The sequence below is a fragment of the Mobula birostris genome, chromosome 5 (genome assembly GCF_030028105.1).
Source record: "Mobula birostris isolate sMobBir1 chromosome 5, sMobBir1.hap1, whole genome shotgun sequence".
Taxonomy (NCBI): domain Eukaryota; kingdom Metazoa; phylum Chordata; class Chondrichthyes; order Myliobatiformes; family Myliobatidae; genus Mobula; species Mobula birostris.
Genome location: NC_092374.1, coordinates 64,147,638 through 64,167,030, shown reverse-complemented (window position 1 = coordinate 64,167,030; position 19,393 = coordinate 64,147,638). Strand labels below are relative to the sequence as shown.

General features: G+C 40.0%; 1 protein-coding gene across 7 annotated transcripts in view; it reads left to right on the top strand.

Annotated features, from left to right (window-relative positions):
* susd1 (sushi domain containing 1) overlaps positions 1 to 19,393 on the top strand; it is a 205,556-nt gene that overhangs the window by 34,380 nt on the left and 151,783 nt on the right. For all 7 annotated transcript variants that reach the window (XR_011886010.1, XM_072258170.1, XM_072258166.1 and 4 more), the window contains exons 4-6: positions 5,033 to 5,212; positions 6,782 to 6,961; positions 18,882 to 19,061. Coding sequence is in view for 6 of the 7 variants with exons in the window: in XM_072258170.1 (XP_072114271.1) it covers positions 5,033 to 5,212; positions 6,782 to 6,961; positions 18,882 to 19,061 (540 nt within the window). In the remaining variant the exon portion in view is untranslated. The remainder of the gene's footprint in view (positions 1 to 5,032; positions 5,213 to 6,781; positions 6,962 to 18,881; positions 19,062 to 19,393) is intronic.

Sequence of the window (19,393 nt, the reverse complement as noted above, 5' to 3'; positions counted from 1 at the left end):
CACGAGCGTGATCTTGATCAAGTGGAAGGAGGCCGCCCCACCCACTCATGTTCAATGGCTATCTGATGTTATGTTGTGCCTTGATCTAGAGAAGATTCGTTGTTCAATTTCTGATTAAACATGATTTTCTAATGATATGGGGACCCTTTCTGAGTTATTTTCATAAACTCTGAACTGTTATTAAAGTATGGATCTGAGCCACTATTATTATATTATATGGTAAGGTATTTCTTTTTTTCCTTTTTTTTTTTACCAACCAGCTCATTTTGGTAGTGGGAGTAGTTTTTTAAAAAATAAAATGCAATTATCTTATCTTATTTCATTTCATAATTCAGTTTTTTTTCTACATGATTGATTTGGAATATGGGATACTGTGATCATATTACTGTGATTTAAATGTAATGCAATTCACATTACTTATTTGTATCCTTATGAATTTTGTATTTGTATTTATGCAATTTATATAATATTAATAAAAATATTGAAAGAGAAAAATACAAACTACTGTTTAACTGAGTAAAAATGTATGTATTTAAATATAATACTAATCAATTTATACACTGCAAATATTACTAGAGTACAATAAGTGTATTGGTTCCTAATCATTATTAGTATTAGTTTGTAATTGTTATTGGTGGAGGAATTCATCCAGTGTATGCTGTGTTTTCTTTTCATTGACTGTAAATGAATAAAATTAGTGCAGACACTTAGTGCAGATAATGGATTGCCTTCCTACAATGCCTTCAATGATCGTATCCTCAAAATCTTCGTTTTCATTGTAACACTCAAGATGATTGTCAATACCTTCAAATTCTTCATAGTTCCTAACTTGATGAAATAATGAAATAATTACATTTTTTACTTCTGGCCAAATCTGGCATCTCTAAGCCTGAATGCTTGAAACTATGGTGAGTAAAACTGCTTATTTCTCACCAATTATCAGCGACAAAAGTTACTGCCCTTTGAATACAAGCACGCTCAAGTGATGCTATTTAGAAACTGTTCACTCCAAGCATGGTGTAGTGACTAACAACCACACAAGTTCACGCAACCGATGCTAGTTTGAAACTGGTAACAGAATTCTGCTCCCATTGAGCAGCATAGCAGCCCAAACAAATGAAGGGAAGCTCATCTATTTTTTCAATTAGCTTTCGTTCTGTAAGAGTTGTCCCGAGAGAGCAGCTGCCTGATTAACTGACGGTCCAATTAACCTCAATCCACGTCAAGCACATCCGCCCCATCCACCTAAAGCAGAACTTCCCGGTGGCCCAATGGCTTCCTCTGTTCCACAAAGTGGCCACCCTCAGGGTGGAGGAGTAACACCTTATATTCCGCCTGGGTAGCTCCAACCTGATGGAATGAATAACAATACCTCTGTCCGTTAAGTAAAATTTCCCCTCTGGCCCCTTACCTCTTCTAAACTGCCTATCACATCCCCCTAGGTCCCCTCCTCCTCCCTTCCTTCTTTGCTCCACTTCTTCTCCTATCAGATTCTTTCCTCTCCAGCCCTTCACCTTTCCTACACACTGGCTTCACATGTCACCTTCCAGCTAGCCTCCTCCCCCTCTCCCCACCTTTTTATTCTGTATCTTCCCCCTTCATTTCCAGTCCTGATGAAGGGTCTCAGCTCGAAATGTTGACTGTTTATTCCTTTGCATAGATGCTGCCTGACCTGCTGAGTTCCTCCAGCATTTTTGTGCGCCACTACATTGTATATTTTAAAAAATAAAATAAATAGTACAAAAATAAAGCAAAAAAAAGAGAAAAATATTGAGCAATGCACACAAAATGCTGGAAGAACTCAGCAGGCCAGGCAGCATCTGTGGAGAAGAATAAACAGTCAACGTTTCAGACTAAGTCCTTTTATTAGAACTGGAGAAAAAAAGATGAGAAGTCAGAGTAAGATGGGGGGGGAGGGGAGGAAGAAGTACAAGGTTGTAGGTGATAGGTGAAACCAGGAGGGGAGGAGGGGTGAAGTAAAGAGCTGGGAAGTTGGCAAGTGAAAGAGATAACGGGCTGGAGAAGGGGGAATCTAATAGGAGAGAGAAGGCGACCATGGAAGAAAGCGAAGGGGAGGAGAATCAGAGGGAGGTGATTGGCGGGTAAAGAGACAAGGTGAGAGAGGGAAATGGGAATGGGAATGGTGAAGGGGTGTCAACTACCAGAAGTTCAAGAAACTCCCCCCCACCTTCACCATTCCCATTACTGTTTCCCTCTCTTACATCATCTCCTTACCCACCGTCACCTCCCACAGGTGCTCTGGTGGAGTGCCTAACTCTGACGCCCCTCCCTGGGTGGCTGCAAACAGGCGACACTGCAGCTTGAGGCCTAGTCCTGACTATGGCCATTCACCACCGCTGGACACCAATAAACCATTGAATTGGACTTGCAACTCTCCACGCCACCGATGTCTAATGGGATCTTACGATCACAAGAAAAGTGACTAAGGCAATCACTTGCTGTTAGACTAAAGCTGTTAGACTGCAGGCTTTGTTCACACATCGACACCTCTCTGTCACAGGCAACACCACAGTCGGCACAAAGTCCAGCTCCTTCGCTTTCTCCACCAAAAAACAACTTGCTAATGGGGTAGACATGCAATAATTTAAGTTTTTAATGTCCATCAGGGTCTTGTGATTGTAATAAGTCTGCTTTAAAAGACAATAACACCTTTGGATGACTCCATAGGAGCCGCTGCGTTTTCTTACCGGAAGGAGGATCCAGTTGCAGAGGGAGGTACAGAGGCCCAGGTTTTGGAGCTTGTTTATTATTACTGAGAGTATGATTGTGTTGAACGCTGAGCAGTAATCAATAAACAGCAGCCTGACGTAGCTATTGCTGTCGTCTAGGTGATCCAGGCTGAGTGTGGAGCCAATGAGACTGCATCCACTGTAGGCCCAAACTGCAGCGGGTCCAAGAACTAGATCATTGAATTAAATCCATATCTTGACAGATAACAGATATCATCACCACTTCGGTGATGATATCTGTTATCTGTCAAGTAGGGGACCGTGCACAATTCTGATTTGATGGAGACAGACGTGAGAGTATGGAGGAACATCTGGAAAACTTCTGAAATGCCCACTTCACTGCCGCTGCTACTGTGTGGTAACCGGAATCTCCGGAGCAGAAGGCCCCAAAATCCTCGGCTTTGCGTGTCTCAGCGGCTGGGGAGAGGTTGAAGACGCTTGGCAGAGGATGGTGCTCAGGAGGCTGTATTGGAGAGGCTGCTGGGAAACTCGAAGCTTTTGGACGGATGGACTCAGTGTCGGCTGTGGTCGGCTGCTTCCAAGGCATCAGCAAGTTGACGGTGCCTGGAGGTATATGACAGGGAGTTTCTCCCTTTTGCCGCCTGCTATTGGGCGCTCAGGAGTTGATCGACTCGGGACTTTGAGACTTGTTTTTTTTACTGTGCCCATGGTCTGTTCTTCATCAAATTATGGTATTGCTTTGCACTGCTGTAACTATATGTTATAATTATCTGCTTCTATCAGTGTTAGTCTTTAGTCTGTCTTGCTTTCTGTGATATCACTCCGGAGAAACATTGTATCATTTCTTAATGCATGTATGCATTTCTAAATGAGGACTGAGTGTTCTCATAATCTAATCTAAAAAAAAATCTTCTCTTAATTTTGCTTATCCTTCCGTTTTAGCTTCTAATTATCTTGGACTTATGTTAAAAGCATTATCCCATGTTGCTTGACAGTTGATAGGAATTGTTCTCTTTTCCTGTAGAAAGGACATCAATCCATGTATTGATTGATCCCGATTTCGGCTTATACATTGCCCTCCACTGTAGGTGCCCTGCTAACCAACTCCCCAATCACCTTTTACAGAACTTTCTTTTTTTCTCATTAATTTTTTTTATAAGTTTCTACAATGCAACAACAAAAAAAGACAGTGAAAAAAAGAGGTTTATACAGTGCAAAACAAACATATCAAATGTACAGTTCATAGCAGTTAAGGAAAAGTACCCATAGTAGAATCGTATAAAGTTAGTTACCACCCCACCCTCCCACTACTGAACTTCAAGCCAACCTTACGATATATAGAAAAGTTAATCAGAACTTTTATCACCACAGAGCTGTATTTATAAAAAGAAGGTATATTGCCTACTACCTGAGCTATAATATGTTTACACATTTAAAAAAAACGTAAGTCTTAACGAAAGAGGTTGGAAGTAAGGGATTTAAATGCAAAAGAAAAAAAGGAGGGATAAACCCTTAATCTAAACGGGAATTATGAAAATATTCAAGAAAAGGTCCCCACACCTTTTGGAACTTTATGTCCGAATTAAGAAGTGAATAATAAATCTTCTCAAGGTCTAAGCAGGACATAATGTCTTTGAGCCATTGAGCATGAGTGGGTGGGTCAACATCTCTCCACTTAAGAAGGACTGCATGTCTGGTGAACTTTCTATTTTCCAGCTTGCATCTCTTCATTGGTTATGAACCAGTCCTGCTGAAGGGTCTCAGCCGGAAATGTCAACTGTACTCAGCCTGGCCTGCTGAGTTCCTCCAGCATTTTGTGTGTGTGTTGCTCAGGTTATACGTAGTAGAGATGATTAAAGGTAATTTACAAGACCAAGGTGAGATGATGTGAAGCCCAAGCTGTTGTGATCTATAGTGCCATGCAGCAAAGGAAGGTGGAAGCACATCCAAGGGAGCTGACAAAACAAACCAGATAAGTACTTGAAAGAGAAAAGCTGTGGAAACATTGCAGTGGAATGGATTGAGTTGATAGTTTTTAAAGAGCTGGCATAGAACAAAGTGAAAAAAGCTGCAGATGCTGGAAATCTAAAATCTGAATGTATAGCTGAGTCATAGAATCGAAGTAAGTTTATGAGAATTCAGGCAGAATACAAAATATAGGATTAACGTAGGATTGGTGTAAATGTGAGGTTGATGGTCTGTGCAGACTGAATGGATTAATAGGTCAGTTTCCATGATCTATCTCTCTGTGACTATGATATCACACATCTTCTATTAATTATGTGCAAATAACAGAACAAAATAACTTTGTGTCTCCCCAGCTATCAACTGTGGAACATCTCCAATTTTGCAGAACACATTGAGGTATCCCCCAGTTAACACAACCTATGGAAATACAGTAACCTATCAGTGTGCTCATGGCTATGAGTATGTGACAGGAAACACCAGCTTAATATGCTCCACCCTGGGCCATTGGGAAGGACAGCACCTGGAGTGTGAAGGTCAGTACTCCAAATTACTTCAGTGCTACAGCTTTGTGTAAGTCATGTTGCAGGGTTGCCTCTGTATTCACAGCGGTACCTAGAAAGGAGATAGGTACATTATACCTCTACATTGGCGAGGCTCCTGCTGCGGTCTCCTCTACATTGGCCAGTAATCCTTCCACTCCACCTGTGAAACTGCTGGAGTCATCAGTATTGCATCTGGTGCTCCAAATGCAGCCGCCTCTACATTGGTGAGACCCATTACAAATCGGGGGACCGCTTTGTTGAGCACCTCTGCACCATCCGCCAAAAACGGGAATTCCTGGAGGCCAAACGTTTTAATTCCCATTCCCACCTCCAACCAGCTGGAGTGAATATTGATTTCTCCTTTCGGTAAACAAATGCCCTCCCCCCACCCCACTTCTATTCCCTTCCCTGACCTTCTTCCTCTTCTCACCCGCCTATCACTGCCCCCTGGGCCTGCTCTTCCATCCCTTACTCCTATGGTCCACTCCCCCTCTCCTGTCAGATTTCTCCTTCTCCAGCCCTTGACCTTTTCCATCCAGCTGGCTTCACCTAGCACCTTCCAGCCAGCCTCCTTCCCCTCTACCACCTTTTCATTCTGGCATCTTCCCCCTTCATTCTCAGTCCCGAAGAAGGGTCTCAGCCCGCAATGTCAACTATCTATTAATTTCCATAGTCAAGTAGACCTGCTGAGTTCCTCCAGCATTTTGTGCATATGTTGCTTTGGACTTCCAGCATCCTGACACCTGACACGAGTGCGTGTGACCTGCTCACCTACACTCCAACGTCACTTCTGGTTCTGGGTGAACTGCCCACGTCAAAGTTCTTTATTTTGTACACACAAAATAACACATTTACTACCTCGATTATTATGCATGGCAGGATCTGTTTGGATTGCATGCAAAATGAAACCTTTTTAACTGTATCTCAGTACAGGTGACAATAATAAACCAGAAACAATACCAATAGAAAACACAATAGTTAATTTGAGCCCAGCAATCAGTGGCGTAATGGTCCCCAGATAACCTGCTTGGAGATGTTCTTGTGCCTATCATCCAGTACATTGGGAGATATCCTCTGCTCTTCCTTGAAGGAGAGTCATGGGATCTCTTTGTCCCATAGAGGATGCAGACAAGCCCTTGGTTTAACATCTCTTACAACCAAACCTCCAACAATGCAGTCTTCTTTCAGGACTGAGGCAGAGTGTCCGCCATGATCTTATGTTCAAGTGCAACTTGAACCCGCGTTGCATCGGACTGAGAGGTCAGGGGGCTACCCCCTGGGTCATCACCAAAGCAGATCACATGATGTGAGCGGTATAAATGTCATCCTTGTCCCTGAGAACTTATAAAACATTTCCAGTGTTTTGGCAGCACATATCAGGAGAATGCTCACCGAAGTGGTGAAATGAGTATTAAAACTGTACCAAAATAGATTGGTGGGCAAACAACTGTATGAGAAACTTTACTGGAAAGCAAACTCCTCCCCTCAGATTCAACCAACAATTGGTTGATGTAATGAAGTTAAGTGGTCTTTACTAACTCCTTTTTTGTGTCTCTTCAGTCATTGACTGTGGGTCACCACCAGTTTTGGAGAACACGGTGCAACTTCCATTAGAGAACACAACTTACGACAGCACCGTGACATACAAGTGTCTGACTGGCTATGTGTATGCAGGAGGAAACACTATGTTAGCCTGCTCTGCCCAGGGTCAGTGGGAAGGACTAAAGCTGGAGTGCAAAGGTTGGTGCTCCCAGAACAAATGGTCTAAATGTAACTAACATCTCTATTGAACTACTTACTTCCCCTGTTCCAGGTGAGGTACCAGATTTGTAATGTAATTTCACTTGCTTGAATGTTATCTAGATTTGTGTGAGCAAAATCACGTTCAAGGTCCTCATGTCATGTGGATATCAATGTAATAATATATCCACACTACCTCTCTACAGTTGAGACATCCAATCCTCTATTCAGCTGGCAAAATATGAATCCAGCAGATGGTAATCTACCTCAGGTATACTGCAGAGTGCATTCTTGTGGAGTTATAACTATTGGCTGGCAGAGTTTAAGTGAGGCGATATTTTACTCAGTTAAAGGCCATCATCTCAAGTCCCCAAATCATATCTCAATACCCGAATTTTCAGTTTGGCTGCACATCAAAGGACCGCGATATGGATTGGTTTTTGTAATACAATTATGCTTATATTTATATGCCATTGACAATTATTAACTTACTTTGTAACAATAGTAACACTTCAAACAGCGCTGATTGTCTGGGTGTAGTGACTGGAGATTGTGAAGACTACTTTATAAATCCAAATTTCCTTATTTGCTTAGTATACAGTATCTAACTGAGTGTTAATCCCTCTACACATTTATCTAATGATCTGTGCATTCAAAATAAAAGCAGAAAAGGTATTAAAAAAAGACAGAAAATGGTCAGACAGCACCATTGGAAGAGAGGATGAGAGAGAAAATGAAGGAGAGAGAGAGAAATCAGCTTCACTGGCTCTGACAAAAGGTCATCAACATGAATCGTTAGTTCTATTTCTCCTCCCACAGATGCTGTTTGACTTGCTGAGTATTTCCAGTGTTTTCTATTTATATTACAGCGTCTGCATCTGACAACCTCTGCACCTACAGTATCTGCCCTTTTATCAGCATCTGTCTGAGCGAGTGTGTATATCTGACCTTGTAGCTGCCTCTATTCATCTCTCTGACTGTGTCTATCTGACAGTGTTAGTGTATTTTATCTAACCGAGTGCATTTCCTCCAACTAATTGGATGCATCAAATCAGACACCATGTCTATCTGAATACGTGCCTGATTCTATCTCAATAGATAAAGCATGAGAAATAACTCCACCATGTTCCACCTTCCTGTCGTATCAGATTCTATCATCTGTAACCCTTTGTGCCTTCACCTATCATCTCTGCAGCTATTTCCACTCCTCCATCTGCCTATCACTCCTCCCTCCCACCTGGATCCACCTATTTCTTACCAGCTCTTGTCACAACCCCTTCTCAACCTCTTTATACTAACCATCCCCAACTGTCTTTTAGTCCGGATGAAGGATCTTGACCTGAAACTTCATCTGCCTATCTTCCTCCACAGATGCTGCCTGACTCACTGAGTTTCTCCTGCAGATGCTACTTGTCTATTGACACTGAAATGTGTTTGTAGTTGTGATGAAGAATTGAACCTGGGTCACTGGCACTGTAAAGTGTTGTGCTAACACTACAATATCATATACTGTCATTTATGATAAAAGTATCACAGTCAGTACAAGCATATCTCATCTTGGATGTGTTGACATTGTGGAAGTTTGTGAAACGTAGCCGTGAGTTATGCATAACTCCTTGTGATGTATCAGTATTTATTTTTACACCAGACTGGACTGAATAATTCATATACCTCATTCATGTGCTCTTCAAATGCCAGCAATTGTCTTTCTGCTGTCATCCATTTGGCAATGTTCCCCTCTCTATCATACCTTCATAGCTTTCTTTATTTAGGTACAGGACGCTAGTCTTGGAATGAACATTCTCACTCTCCAACTTCATATTATGGTTACTCTTGGCCAAAGGCAGCAAGGTTGTACCACAAAATTACTCAGCTTTCATTACATAATACCTGCTGTAGGATAGCCTGTTTCAAGTTGGTCTAAAAGGCAGCGTGAACTCACTCCTCTACTACAGTACTATTGCTAATTTGGATGGCCCAAGTGAGGAATTAAGTCACCCAAAATTATTAAAGTTCACACACATTTTTGGTTTTCTTTTTAATGATATCCATGGCACCCGTGACCGAGATGGCACAAAAGTTTTGTTGGCATGTGGCATGCAGTGGCACCCCGCAATTCTTTAACCCCCACCCATAATGATTATCTTTACTGCAGCAAATGAAGCAGCGAATGATTCTTTACCACTCGAGAGCAGTGAGATGTTTTCAGAATAAATATCCCAAACTGACCTGGCGCCAGCTAGACAGGTGCATGAGCACTTGGCATTGGATGATACATTTTGAAACCCTCACGGACCTGGTAGACACACCAGTATTTGGATACAGAACAGCTGGGTCAGTTGGCATTGGCTTCGCTCTGTTTATATTTTTTCTTCTCTTGTTTTGTGAGTGAACAATAGATATTCAGTGATAATAACAGTAAATATTCCATGTAATTCAATGACTTCATGAAGCCTTTGTGCAATAGAAGTATTTTACTTATATCAGCAAAGTTACGTTATTTAAGTTTATTGGTGAGACAGTTTAAAATTGTGTTTACCCTTTACAGCTTGTTTAGAGTACTATTTCTGAAGCACAATGACAATATTATTTACAATTATGTCACTTTTCAATAGTCTTTTCAAAAGATTAATACTAATAATTTTTGAATGTGTTTTCTAAAATGCTTCAATCTGCTTCTATAATACTTTTATTAATAGTAAAGCAATGAATGCATATAAATAAACAGCAGGACTCATCCACTTTCCTTAAGAAATCCACAATTATTGTTACTGATGCACTGATCAATGATAGTGTCTACACAGAAGAGGTACCATGGTTGTAAGAGAATTTTTCAGAAGAACATTGCCTATTTGAGCACAGGTTCTCATAAAGGTTTGCCACCCCTGCTCTACATTATCTTGAATGCTTGGTTGGCGGGGGCGGAGTTATATACAACCTGCACTAACCTTTGCTACCCCTTTATTCTTCTTAGATCCACCAATGTAGCTTTCTGAGCTTATTTCGCTCCTTGCCATTGCATTGGTTTCCTATTTTACAAGCAAAATCCCTCTTTCCTAAATAGTGAATAACCTGGGATTGGCATCCTTGCTCACCCTATCACATTATTTCTGCAATCATATTTACATTATTTTCACAATAAATTCATCCATTTTATTATGAACTGCTTTGTGCGTCACACTAACCTTGAGCTTATCTTTTTAACATTCTTAGTTTTTTGAGAATTGTTTTTCACCATGGCCCTGTTTGTTCTTTGCCCTTGGTTTCTATGCCTACCGCATTTCATTTTTTTTTCCCCTAACTTGTGTTTTCCCTTGCTTCCTCTTCACTCAGTTTCCTGTCTCGCTGCCATTTAGGTTTAAAGTGTCCCCAACAGCAACAGCAAAAGTCCTCCGAGGTGTAACCTGACCAACTTGTACCTTCCCTAGGAGTGATCACAATGCCCTGGAGTCTAAACCTCTCTCTCATGACCTTCCCTTCAATCACTCTTCTAATCCACCTCTTGTTCCTAAATTCACGACAGGGTGGCACGTTCTGTAATTTCTGCATTTGGGGTCACTTTTAGTTTAACTGCTCACTCCTCAAATTCACATAGCAGGGCCTCATCTCATTTTCTGCAGGAGTTGTTGGCTCTGATATGCACAGCAGCTGATGTCTGCCCAACATCCCTCTCCATATTGGATGGCACAACGATGCAGTTACTAGGACTTGATGCCTTAAAGCAGCATCCTGAACTCAACTCTGACCTGTCAATGTGGAGCTATGTTCCCCCCCCCGCCACCACGACTGGCTGTGTGCCCCCTAAACACTCCGGTTTTCTCCAACAGCGCAAGACATGTGGGCATTAGGTGAAATGGCCACTGCAAATGGCCCCTAGTGCAGAAGTGAGTGATGGAATTTGGGGCGAGTTGACATGTGTAACTTAAGTTAACTTGTGTTTGTAATATACTGTGCTGCTGCTTCAAAAAAGCTCATTTCTGTGGCATCTATATGTGTATTTATGCTTGTCTATTTCTGCCTAGGACAACAATAAGCTAGAACTTGGAATTTGGGGAGGAAAGTGGGATTAGTTTACATGGATGCTTGTTAGTCAGTGCAATCTCAATGGGCCGAAGAGGTTTGCTCTCTCCATTATGGCTCCGTGACTTTGCATGTCCTGAATCTATTTAGAGACATTTTGATCCTAAAACTGGTGGAGGAAGGTACCAGTCTGGAGTTTCATGTGCAGCCTCTGAAACACCTGTCTCTCTTTATAACTGAGGCACTTAGCACCATCGATCTTCCAGTCTTTACCTTTCCCCCCCCGCCCTTCTGTGCAGCTAAGCCACCATGGTGCTCATCAGTTGCTCCTTTCCCCAGGGAGGTCACTTCCACCTCCACCCCCCACAGTGTCCAAAGCAATTCACCTGTTTGAGAGGGGTGTGGTGGCAGAGGACCACCTGCCCCCACCACTCTGCCAGACGGTCAGCCGTCCTTTTTCTGCCTGTTGCTTGTGGTGTGACCACCTGCCTCAGTGTCCTGTACACCAGGTCCATTGTGGTTGCTCCGTGGTAACTGTATCCCTGCACAATGCGACCAGTCAGTGGGTGCAGTAGGAAACTGTTCCTTCATGCAAAGTCACAGGGATGTAGAATTGTCCTCGATTTCCCACAACGAGCACAAGCAGCAGGCACTGTAAATTATTCTTAGATTAAACTCCTTAGTTACCCCCTTTAATTTAGAGTAATAATTTCATTCCAAACACTTCCTCCTACAATCTCGGTTCCTTATCCCTACTTTTATATTGAGAATGAAACTCTTTAAAGAAAAGGTATACTATAAATAGCTGCCTGTTTGTACTTTCCAACCGTACTCTATCTGTGTAACATACAGTTAGAGAGAGAAGTGGTACAGAAGCAAATCCCTCAGCTCACTGAGTCTGCATTGACCATTAACCAATGAACTTCACTCACCCCATCGCTGAACTGTTCCCACAACCTTTGGGTCACCTTCAAGGACTCTTCATCCCAGGTTCTTGATATTTATTGCTGATTGATTGATTTTCTTCCTTCCCTCCCTCCCTCCGTCACATTGGTTGTTTGTCCGTCCTGTTGTGTGAGGGTCTTCCATCGATTCTATTGTGATTCTTGTATATTTACTGTGAATGCCCACAGAAATGACTCTCAGGGTTCTATATGTACTTTGATCATAAATTTACTTTGAACTTAGAACTTTGACAGCACCCGGAGTTAGGACTGAACCTGGCTTCTGGTTCTGTGAGGCAGTGACTACCAGACGTGCCACTGTGCCTCCCAATATTACTTTTCTAATGGTGGATTTCTCTTGCTATCCCTTTGAGAGTGTGTGATGGTATACCTCTTTTTAAACTTTTCGCTACCAGTGCCTATCCCTCTGAAATTCAGGTAGGACTCCAGGAGAACTCTTCTAATTAACTTAGATATAAACCCATGTATTTTTTTAACAGATTGCTGAGCCTCTGACAATGATCTTTGCATCATTAACGGGGACAGGAGAGGTTCCAGAGGAATGGAGGGTTGTGGATGTTGTTCTGTTATTCAAGAAAGGGAGTAGAGATAGCCCAGGAAATTATAAAACAGTGAATCTTACTTCAGTGGTTGGTAAGTTGATGGAGAAGATCTAGAGAGGAAGGATTTATGAACATTTGGAGAGGCATAATATGATTTGGAATAGTCAGCATGGCTTTGTCAAAGGCAGGTTGTGCCTTACAAGCCTGATTGAATTTTTTGAGGATGTGACTAAACACATTGATGAAGGAAGAGCAGTAGATGTAGTGTATATGAATTTCAGCAAGGCATTTGACAAGGTACCCCATGCAAGCTTATTGAGAAAGTAAGGAGGCATGGGATCCAAGGGGACATTGCTTTGTGGATCCAGAACTGGCTTGCCCACAGAAGGCAAAGAGTGGTTGAAGACGGGTCATATTCTGCATGGAGGTTGGTGACCAGTGGTGTGCCTCAGGGATCTGTTCTGGGACACCTACTCTTCATGATTTTTATAAATGATCTGGATGACGAAGTGGAGGAATGGGTTAGTAAATTTGCTGATGACCTAAAGGTTGAAGGTGTTGTGGATAGTGTGGAGGGCAGTCAGAGGTTACAGCGGGAGGTTGATAGGATGCAAAACTGGGCTGAGAAGTGGCAGATGGAGTTCAACCCAGAGATGTGAGGTGGTTCATTTTGGTAGGTCAAATATAATGGCATAATATGGTATTAATGGTAAGACTCTTGTCAGTGTGGAGGATCAGAGGGATCTTGGAGTCCGAAACCATAGGACACTCAAAGCTGCTATACAGGTTGACTCTGTGGTTAAGAAAGCATACGGTGCATTGGCCTTCATCAATTGTGGGACTGAGCTTAGGAGCTGAGAGGTAATGTTGCAGCTATATAGGACCCTGGTCAGACCCCACTTGGAGTGTTGTTCTCAGTTCTGGTCACCTCACTACAGGAAGAATCTGGAAAGCATAGAAATGGTGCAGAGAATATTTACAAGGATGTTGCCTGGATTGGGGAGCATGCCTTATGAGAATAGGTTGAGTGAACTCGGTATTTTTTCCTTGGAGCGACGAAGGATGAGAGGTGACCTGATAGAGGTATATAAGATGATGAGAGACATTGATCATGTGGATAGGCAGAGGCTTTTTCCCAGGACTGAAATGGCTAACATGAGAGGGCACAGTTTTAAGGTGTTTGGAAGTAGGTACAGAGGAGATTTCAGGGGTAAGATGTCAGGGTAAGATTTTTATGCAGAGAGTGGTGAGTGTGTGGAATGGGTTACTGGTGACGGTGGTGGAAGCGGATACGATAGAGTCTTTTTAGATACCCCTGGACAGGTACTTGGAGCTCAGAAAAATAGAGGGCTATGGGTAACCCTCAGGTAAGGACATGTTTGGCACAGCTTTGTGGGCCAAAGGGCCTGTATTGTGCTGTAGGTTTTCTATGTTTCTATGTTTCTAACTGTGTCCTGTTGAACTGGAAAGAAGAATGGAAAATAGCATTCTCACAACAGTTTTTACATTTTTGTGTGTTTTGTTGTTGTTACCTTGTTTTGTTACAGTATGTTGTTTTTTTTTGGTGCTGCTTGTGTTGTCCTGCAGAACATTGTGGGAATGTCAAGCTGGTGCTGGAACATGTGGTGACACTTGCGGGCTGCCCCCAGCACACCCTTGGGTGCATTGGTTGTTAATGCAAATGATGCATTTCACTGTATGTTTCTTTTCAATATTTTTAAAATTTCTACATAAAGAATATAGAGTACAAAAAATATATAAGTCAAAGAAAGATAAAGTAATACCAATACATATTTGAATCACGCAACCTGATTATTCTATATTCATGTAAGTTAAATTAAATGATAATATTGAAATATGATAATTTTATTATTATACAGAAAAAAATCTAAACCCACTACCAAGATCGAAGCTGCTTAGTAAAGAAAGAAAGAAGGAAAAAAATCCTTATAATAGTGAAATATGTTATTAGCCAACATCTGTACTTTAACAACAAATCAAAGATTTTGAAAATAGTTCAAAAATGGTCCCCAGAATGTGTGAAAGTCTTGGCTAGATTCAGAAATTGAACAACGAATCTTTTCTAAATTTAAACATGAAATAACATCACGTAACCATTGAGCATGAGTAGGCAGAAGGACATCCTTCCATTTAAACAAGAGTGTCCTCCTAGCTATAAGAGAAATAAAAGCCAAAATGTGCAAATCAGATATCTCCAGAATAGTATCTTTTTTCTCCAACAATACTGAATAAAGCAAAGGGTTAGGCTTAAAATTTACTTTGAAAAGTACAGAGAAAGTTTGAAATACTTCCAGTATTTCCCGAGACTCAGACATGTCCAAAACATATGAATTAGTGAAGCTTCTCCATTATTACATCTATCATAAAAGGGAATTAACCGAATAAAAATGAGATAGCTTATCCTTGGTCATGTGGGCCCTATGGACCACTTTAAATTGTAAGATGGAGTGGCAGGCACATAACAATGAAGTGTTAAGCAATTTAAAAATTTCATTACAAGTTTCCTCAGAAATTGAAGTCTGTAAATCTTGTTCCCAAAGATTTTTAATTTTGCCTAAAGGAGCATTTCTCATTCCCAGAAGCATACTGTAAATATTAGATATTGAACCATTATGAAAAAGTTTCAAATTAAAAATTACATCTAGTAAGTTCTTATCGGGGCTTTTAGGAGATGTATATAATTCAGATCACAGAAAGTCTCCAATTTGTAGATATCGAAAAAAGTGGGTTTTCGGTAAGCTATACTTAGCTGACAATTGCTCAAATGAAAAGAGACTTCCTCCAATAAAAATCCTGGAAGCATTTAATACCCAATCTATCATATTCTTTAAAAACTAAATCAGTTATAGAGGATTTAAAAAAATAATTAGAAAAAGTGGGATGAGAAAGAGAAAATCTCAATAAACCAAAATATTTTCTAAATTGTACCCAGATCCTCAAAGTATGTTTAACTACCAAATTGTCATTTAGTTTACTTAACGATAAAGGAAGTGAGGATCCAAGAAGAGAAATGATAGAAAAATTATTAACAGAGTTAGCTTCTAAAGAGACCCATACCGGACAGTCCTCAGGGTTAATATAGTATGACCAAAACGTAAGGTTTCGTATATTGACTGCCCAGTAATAAAACCTAAAGTTGGATAAAACTAAACCTCCATTCATTTTGGCTTTTTGAAGATGAACTTTATTTAATGGAGAATGTTTATTTTTCCATATATAAGAAGATAGAATAGAATCAAGAGAATCAAAAAAAGATTTAGGAATGAAAACGGGTAAGGCCTGGAAAAGGTATATAAATTTAGGTAAGATATACATTTTAATAGGATTAATTCGGCCAACCGACAATAACGAAAGGGGCAACCAGTTCAATAGCGCCCTTTTAACATAATTCAGTAGGGTAAGAAAATTTTCTTTAAGTAGGTGTTTATAATTCTTAGTAATTGTTACACCCAAATAGGTAAATTGATTTCTTACAATTTTAAATGGAAGGTTAGTATTAATTGATACCAAATTATTCAAAGGAAAAAGTTCACTCTTATGTAAATTCAGCTTATATCCTGAAAATTGACTAAAACAGGAGAGCAAAGAAAGCACAGGAGGTAGCGAAGTCTCGACATTAGAAGTAAAAAGCAATAGGTCATCAGCATAGAGTGAAACTTTGTGGTTGTACCTCTTCTTAGGATACTAGTAATATCATTAGATTCTCGAAAAGCAATGGCTAAAGGTTCTAAAGTCAGATGAAAGAGCAAAGGGCTCAGGGGACAACCTTGTCTAGTTCCACATTGAAGTTTAAATGGTTTGGAATTCTGAAAATTAGTAAGAACCCGAGCAGAGGGAGATAGATAAAGTAATTTAATCCTTTGAATAAAATCGGGCCCAAAATTAAATTTTTCTGAGGTTCTAAATAAATAATTCCACTCAACCCAATCAAAAGCCTTCTCAACGTCTAAGGATATCACACATTCCGATATCTCCTTAGAAGGAGAATAAATAACATTTAATAAATGAAGAATATTACAGTGGGAATATCAATTTTTAATAAATCCAGTCTGATCATCAGAAATGATAGATGGTAAAATATTTTCAATCTTACGAGCCAGAACTTTGGATAGAATTTTAGTATCAACATCATGGAGATAAAACAGGTAAATTATTGGCTAAGCAAATTAAAACTTCTAGTGCTAAATGACAGATTAAAGAAATTTATAAAGCTAACGGTATTGGGATAACTGATCATTTAGAAATAAATGATACTTTTAGAGAATATTATTCCAAACTTTATAGTTCTGATCTTCTTAAAGATAATACTGTAATGGATAACTTTTTAGACCAAATAAATATCCCTATGCTTTCTGTTGATGACCGAAAGCAGTTGGATCAATGTATTTCTCATGAAGAAATAGCCGAGGCTGTACGTTCGTGGCATTCAGGGAAAGCTCCAGGTCCTGACGGATTTTCTGGAGAATTTTATAAGGCTTTTTCTTCCTTGCTCATACCCATTTACGTTCAGTTTTTTTCTGGTTCTTTTAAGTCAGCTAGGTTGCTCCAATCTTTTTACGAAGCTTCTATTTCACTTATCCTTAAAAAAAATAAGAATCCAACTGAATGTTCTTCATATAGACCAATTTCCTTACTTAATATTGATGCTAAAATTTTATCTAAAGTTCTAGCCTGTAGGATAGAAAATATCTTACCATCTATCATTTCTGATGATCAGACCGGTTTTATTAAAAATCGATATTCTTATTTTAATATTTGTAGATTACTAAATGTTATTTATTCTTTTATTCTCCTTCTAAGGAGATATCAGAGTGTGTGATATCCTTAGATGCTGAGAAGACTTTAGCTGCATTTCAACCTCCACATAACAGCAGACTGAAAGAAAAAAACTTAACCCTCATAACAAAAACACATATAATTATTACAGTTTCAAAATGAAAAAAATGAAAAATACCTATACTAAGCCTTATTAATAGAGAAAAACCTCAAGAAAAATAAGTATAATATAAAATAATAAAAAACTTTTCAAAATTCAAAACACATGAGCACACAAGGTGTTAACTCATTAGAATCTAATTCTCTAAATAAAGCATTAAAAGATTCAAAAAGAGAGTTAGCTACAAAGACTTACCAAAAGTAAAAGAAGCAATTATTATGTCGAAAGATACTGAACAGTTAATCTTCTGATTTTAAGAATTCTTGAGCCTCTTCACTGGAACGGAACCATTCCTTAGAGCAATCCATCAATATAATTCGAGCAGGATAACGAAGAGGAGGCTTGAAACCTTTGTTGAAAAGTTCCAACATAACCTTTTTGAACTTAGCACACTCATTCATGATCTTGGGTGAGAAATCCTCAACGATTCTAAACTTCTGGCCATTATAATCAATCATACCTCTTTGATGGGATTCACGAATTATAAATTTCTTTGTTTGAAATTCATGAAAACAGATTATTTCTGATCTGGGTCTCACTCCTGAAGCTGGTCCAGGCACAGGTGATCTATGAGCTTGGTCAATCATAGGTAAAGACGTTATAATTTTAGGAAGTAATTGTGCTAAAAAAACTTGCAAAAAATTCAATAGGCTTATCACCTTCCGTTGACTAGATTTTGTAGGTTATTTCTTCTGCTTCTATTTTCTAAATCGATAATCTTCTGTCTTAATTTTTCATTAGACTTGGACTGTTTTTCACAAAACTTTTGTGGGTCATCAGTTCTCGCATTCAAAATCATCAGAGTTGCTTCATTCTCTTCCATTCCTTTATCATGTTCAATTAAGGTTTTTTGATTGAATCAACTTTTGTATCTATTTTTTAAATTTCAGAGCTGAGTTGCTGGAACTCCTCGGAAGATTCTTTTCTCTGTTTTCGAAGAAATTCCATAATAGATCCCAAAGATGCGGGCTATTCTTCTTTTTTAGTACCTTTGTCACCCCTTATAGCCATAGTAAAACAATATCACGTTTACAAGTAAGGTTTCAAAGCAGTTGGAAACAGTAAAGTAAGTAAATTAGGAGCATTTGTAAAAGGCTGCTAATCCATCAATGATCGGTAGGAATCCACTGTATGTTTCGATGTAGTTATGATAAATAATTTGAATCTGAATCTCAAGTTTTTTATCGTCATGTGAGATGGCAGGTGGTGCCTTAGGTTAACACCTCATTCAAAAGACTGGATCCCCAACAGTGCAGCACCCCCTCAGTAACGCCAGTCAGGTGATGCCCAAATATTCGTTCAGCACATGCAAATAGGAGATTAACAGGGAATGTTATAAAGATAAATGCAGTGGAAGAGATAGAACAGCATTTAATTTTAAATTTAGCTTTGTGAATTGAAATTGCCTTACGTAATTCACTTTGTGTTTTTCTCAGCTGTCAATTGCGGCTCTCCCCCGGTGTTACCGAATACAGTGAGGTACTTACCGGGGAACACGACCTATGGCAGTACGGTGAATTACCACTGCGTGGATGGCCATATACGTGTGACAGGAAACAGCTCATTGCTCTGCTCTGTCCAGGGTCAGTGGGAAGGGCCAAAGCTGGAGTGTGAAGGTCAGTCCACCAAATTGTTTTAGTAACCGGTCCGGTGAATAACAACCCAGAAATGATTCTTCTCCACTCAATATTTCTTCTGCTGAGTCAAGCTTCTGTCTGAAAACCAGTACACATTTCTCATTTAAAAAAGAAGACTGAAGAAAGGCAATTTTGGAAAGAAAGATGTGGAAGGCACAGTGTTTTCACAACTCCAGAAAGCAGAAACATGTTTGAGAGTGAGACTGGTGTGCGTCTGGGAGCTGGGATGGGTGTGTGTCTGGGAACTGGGACGGATGTGTGTCTGGGAGCTGGGACTGGTAGGTGCCTTGGAGCTGGGACGGGTGTGTGTC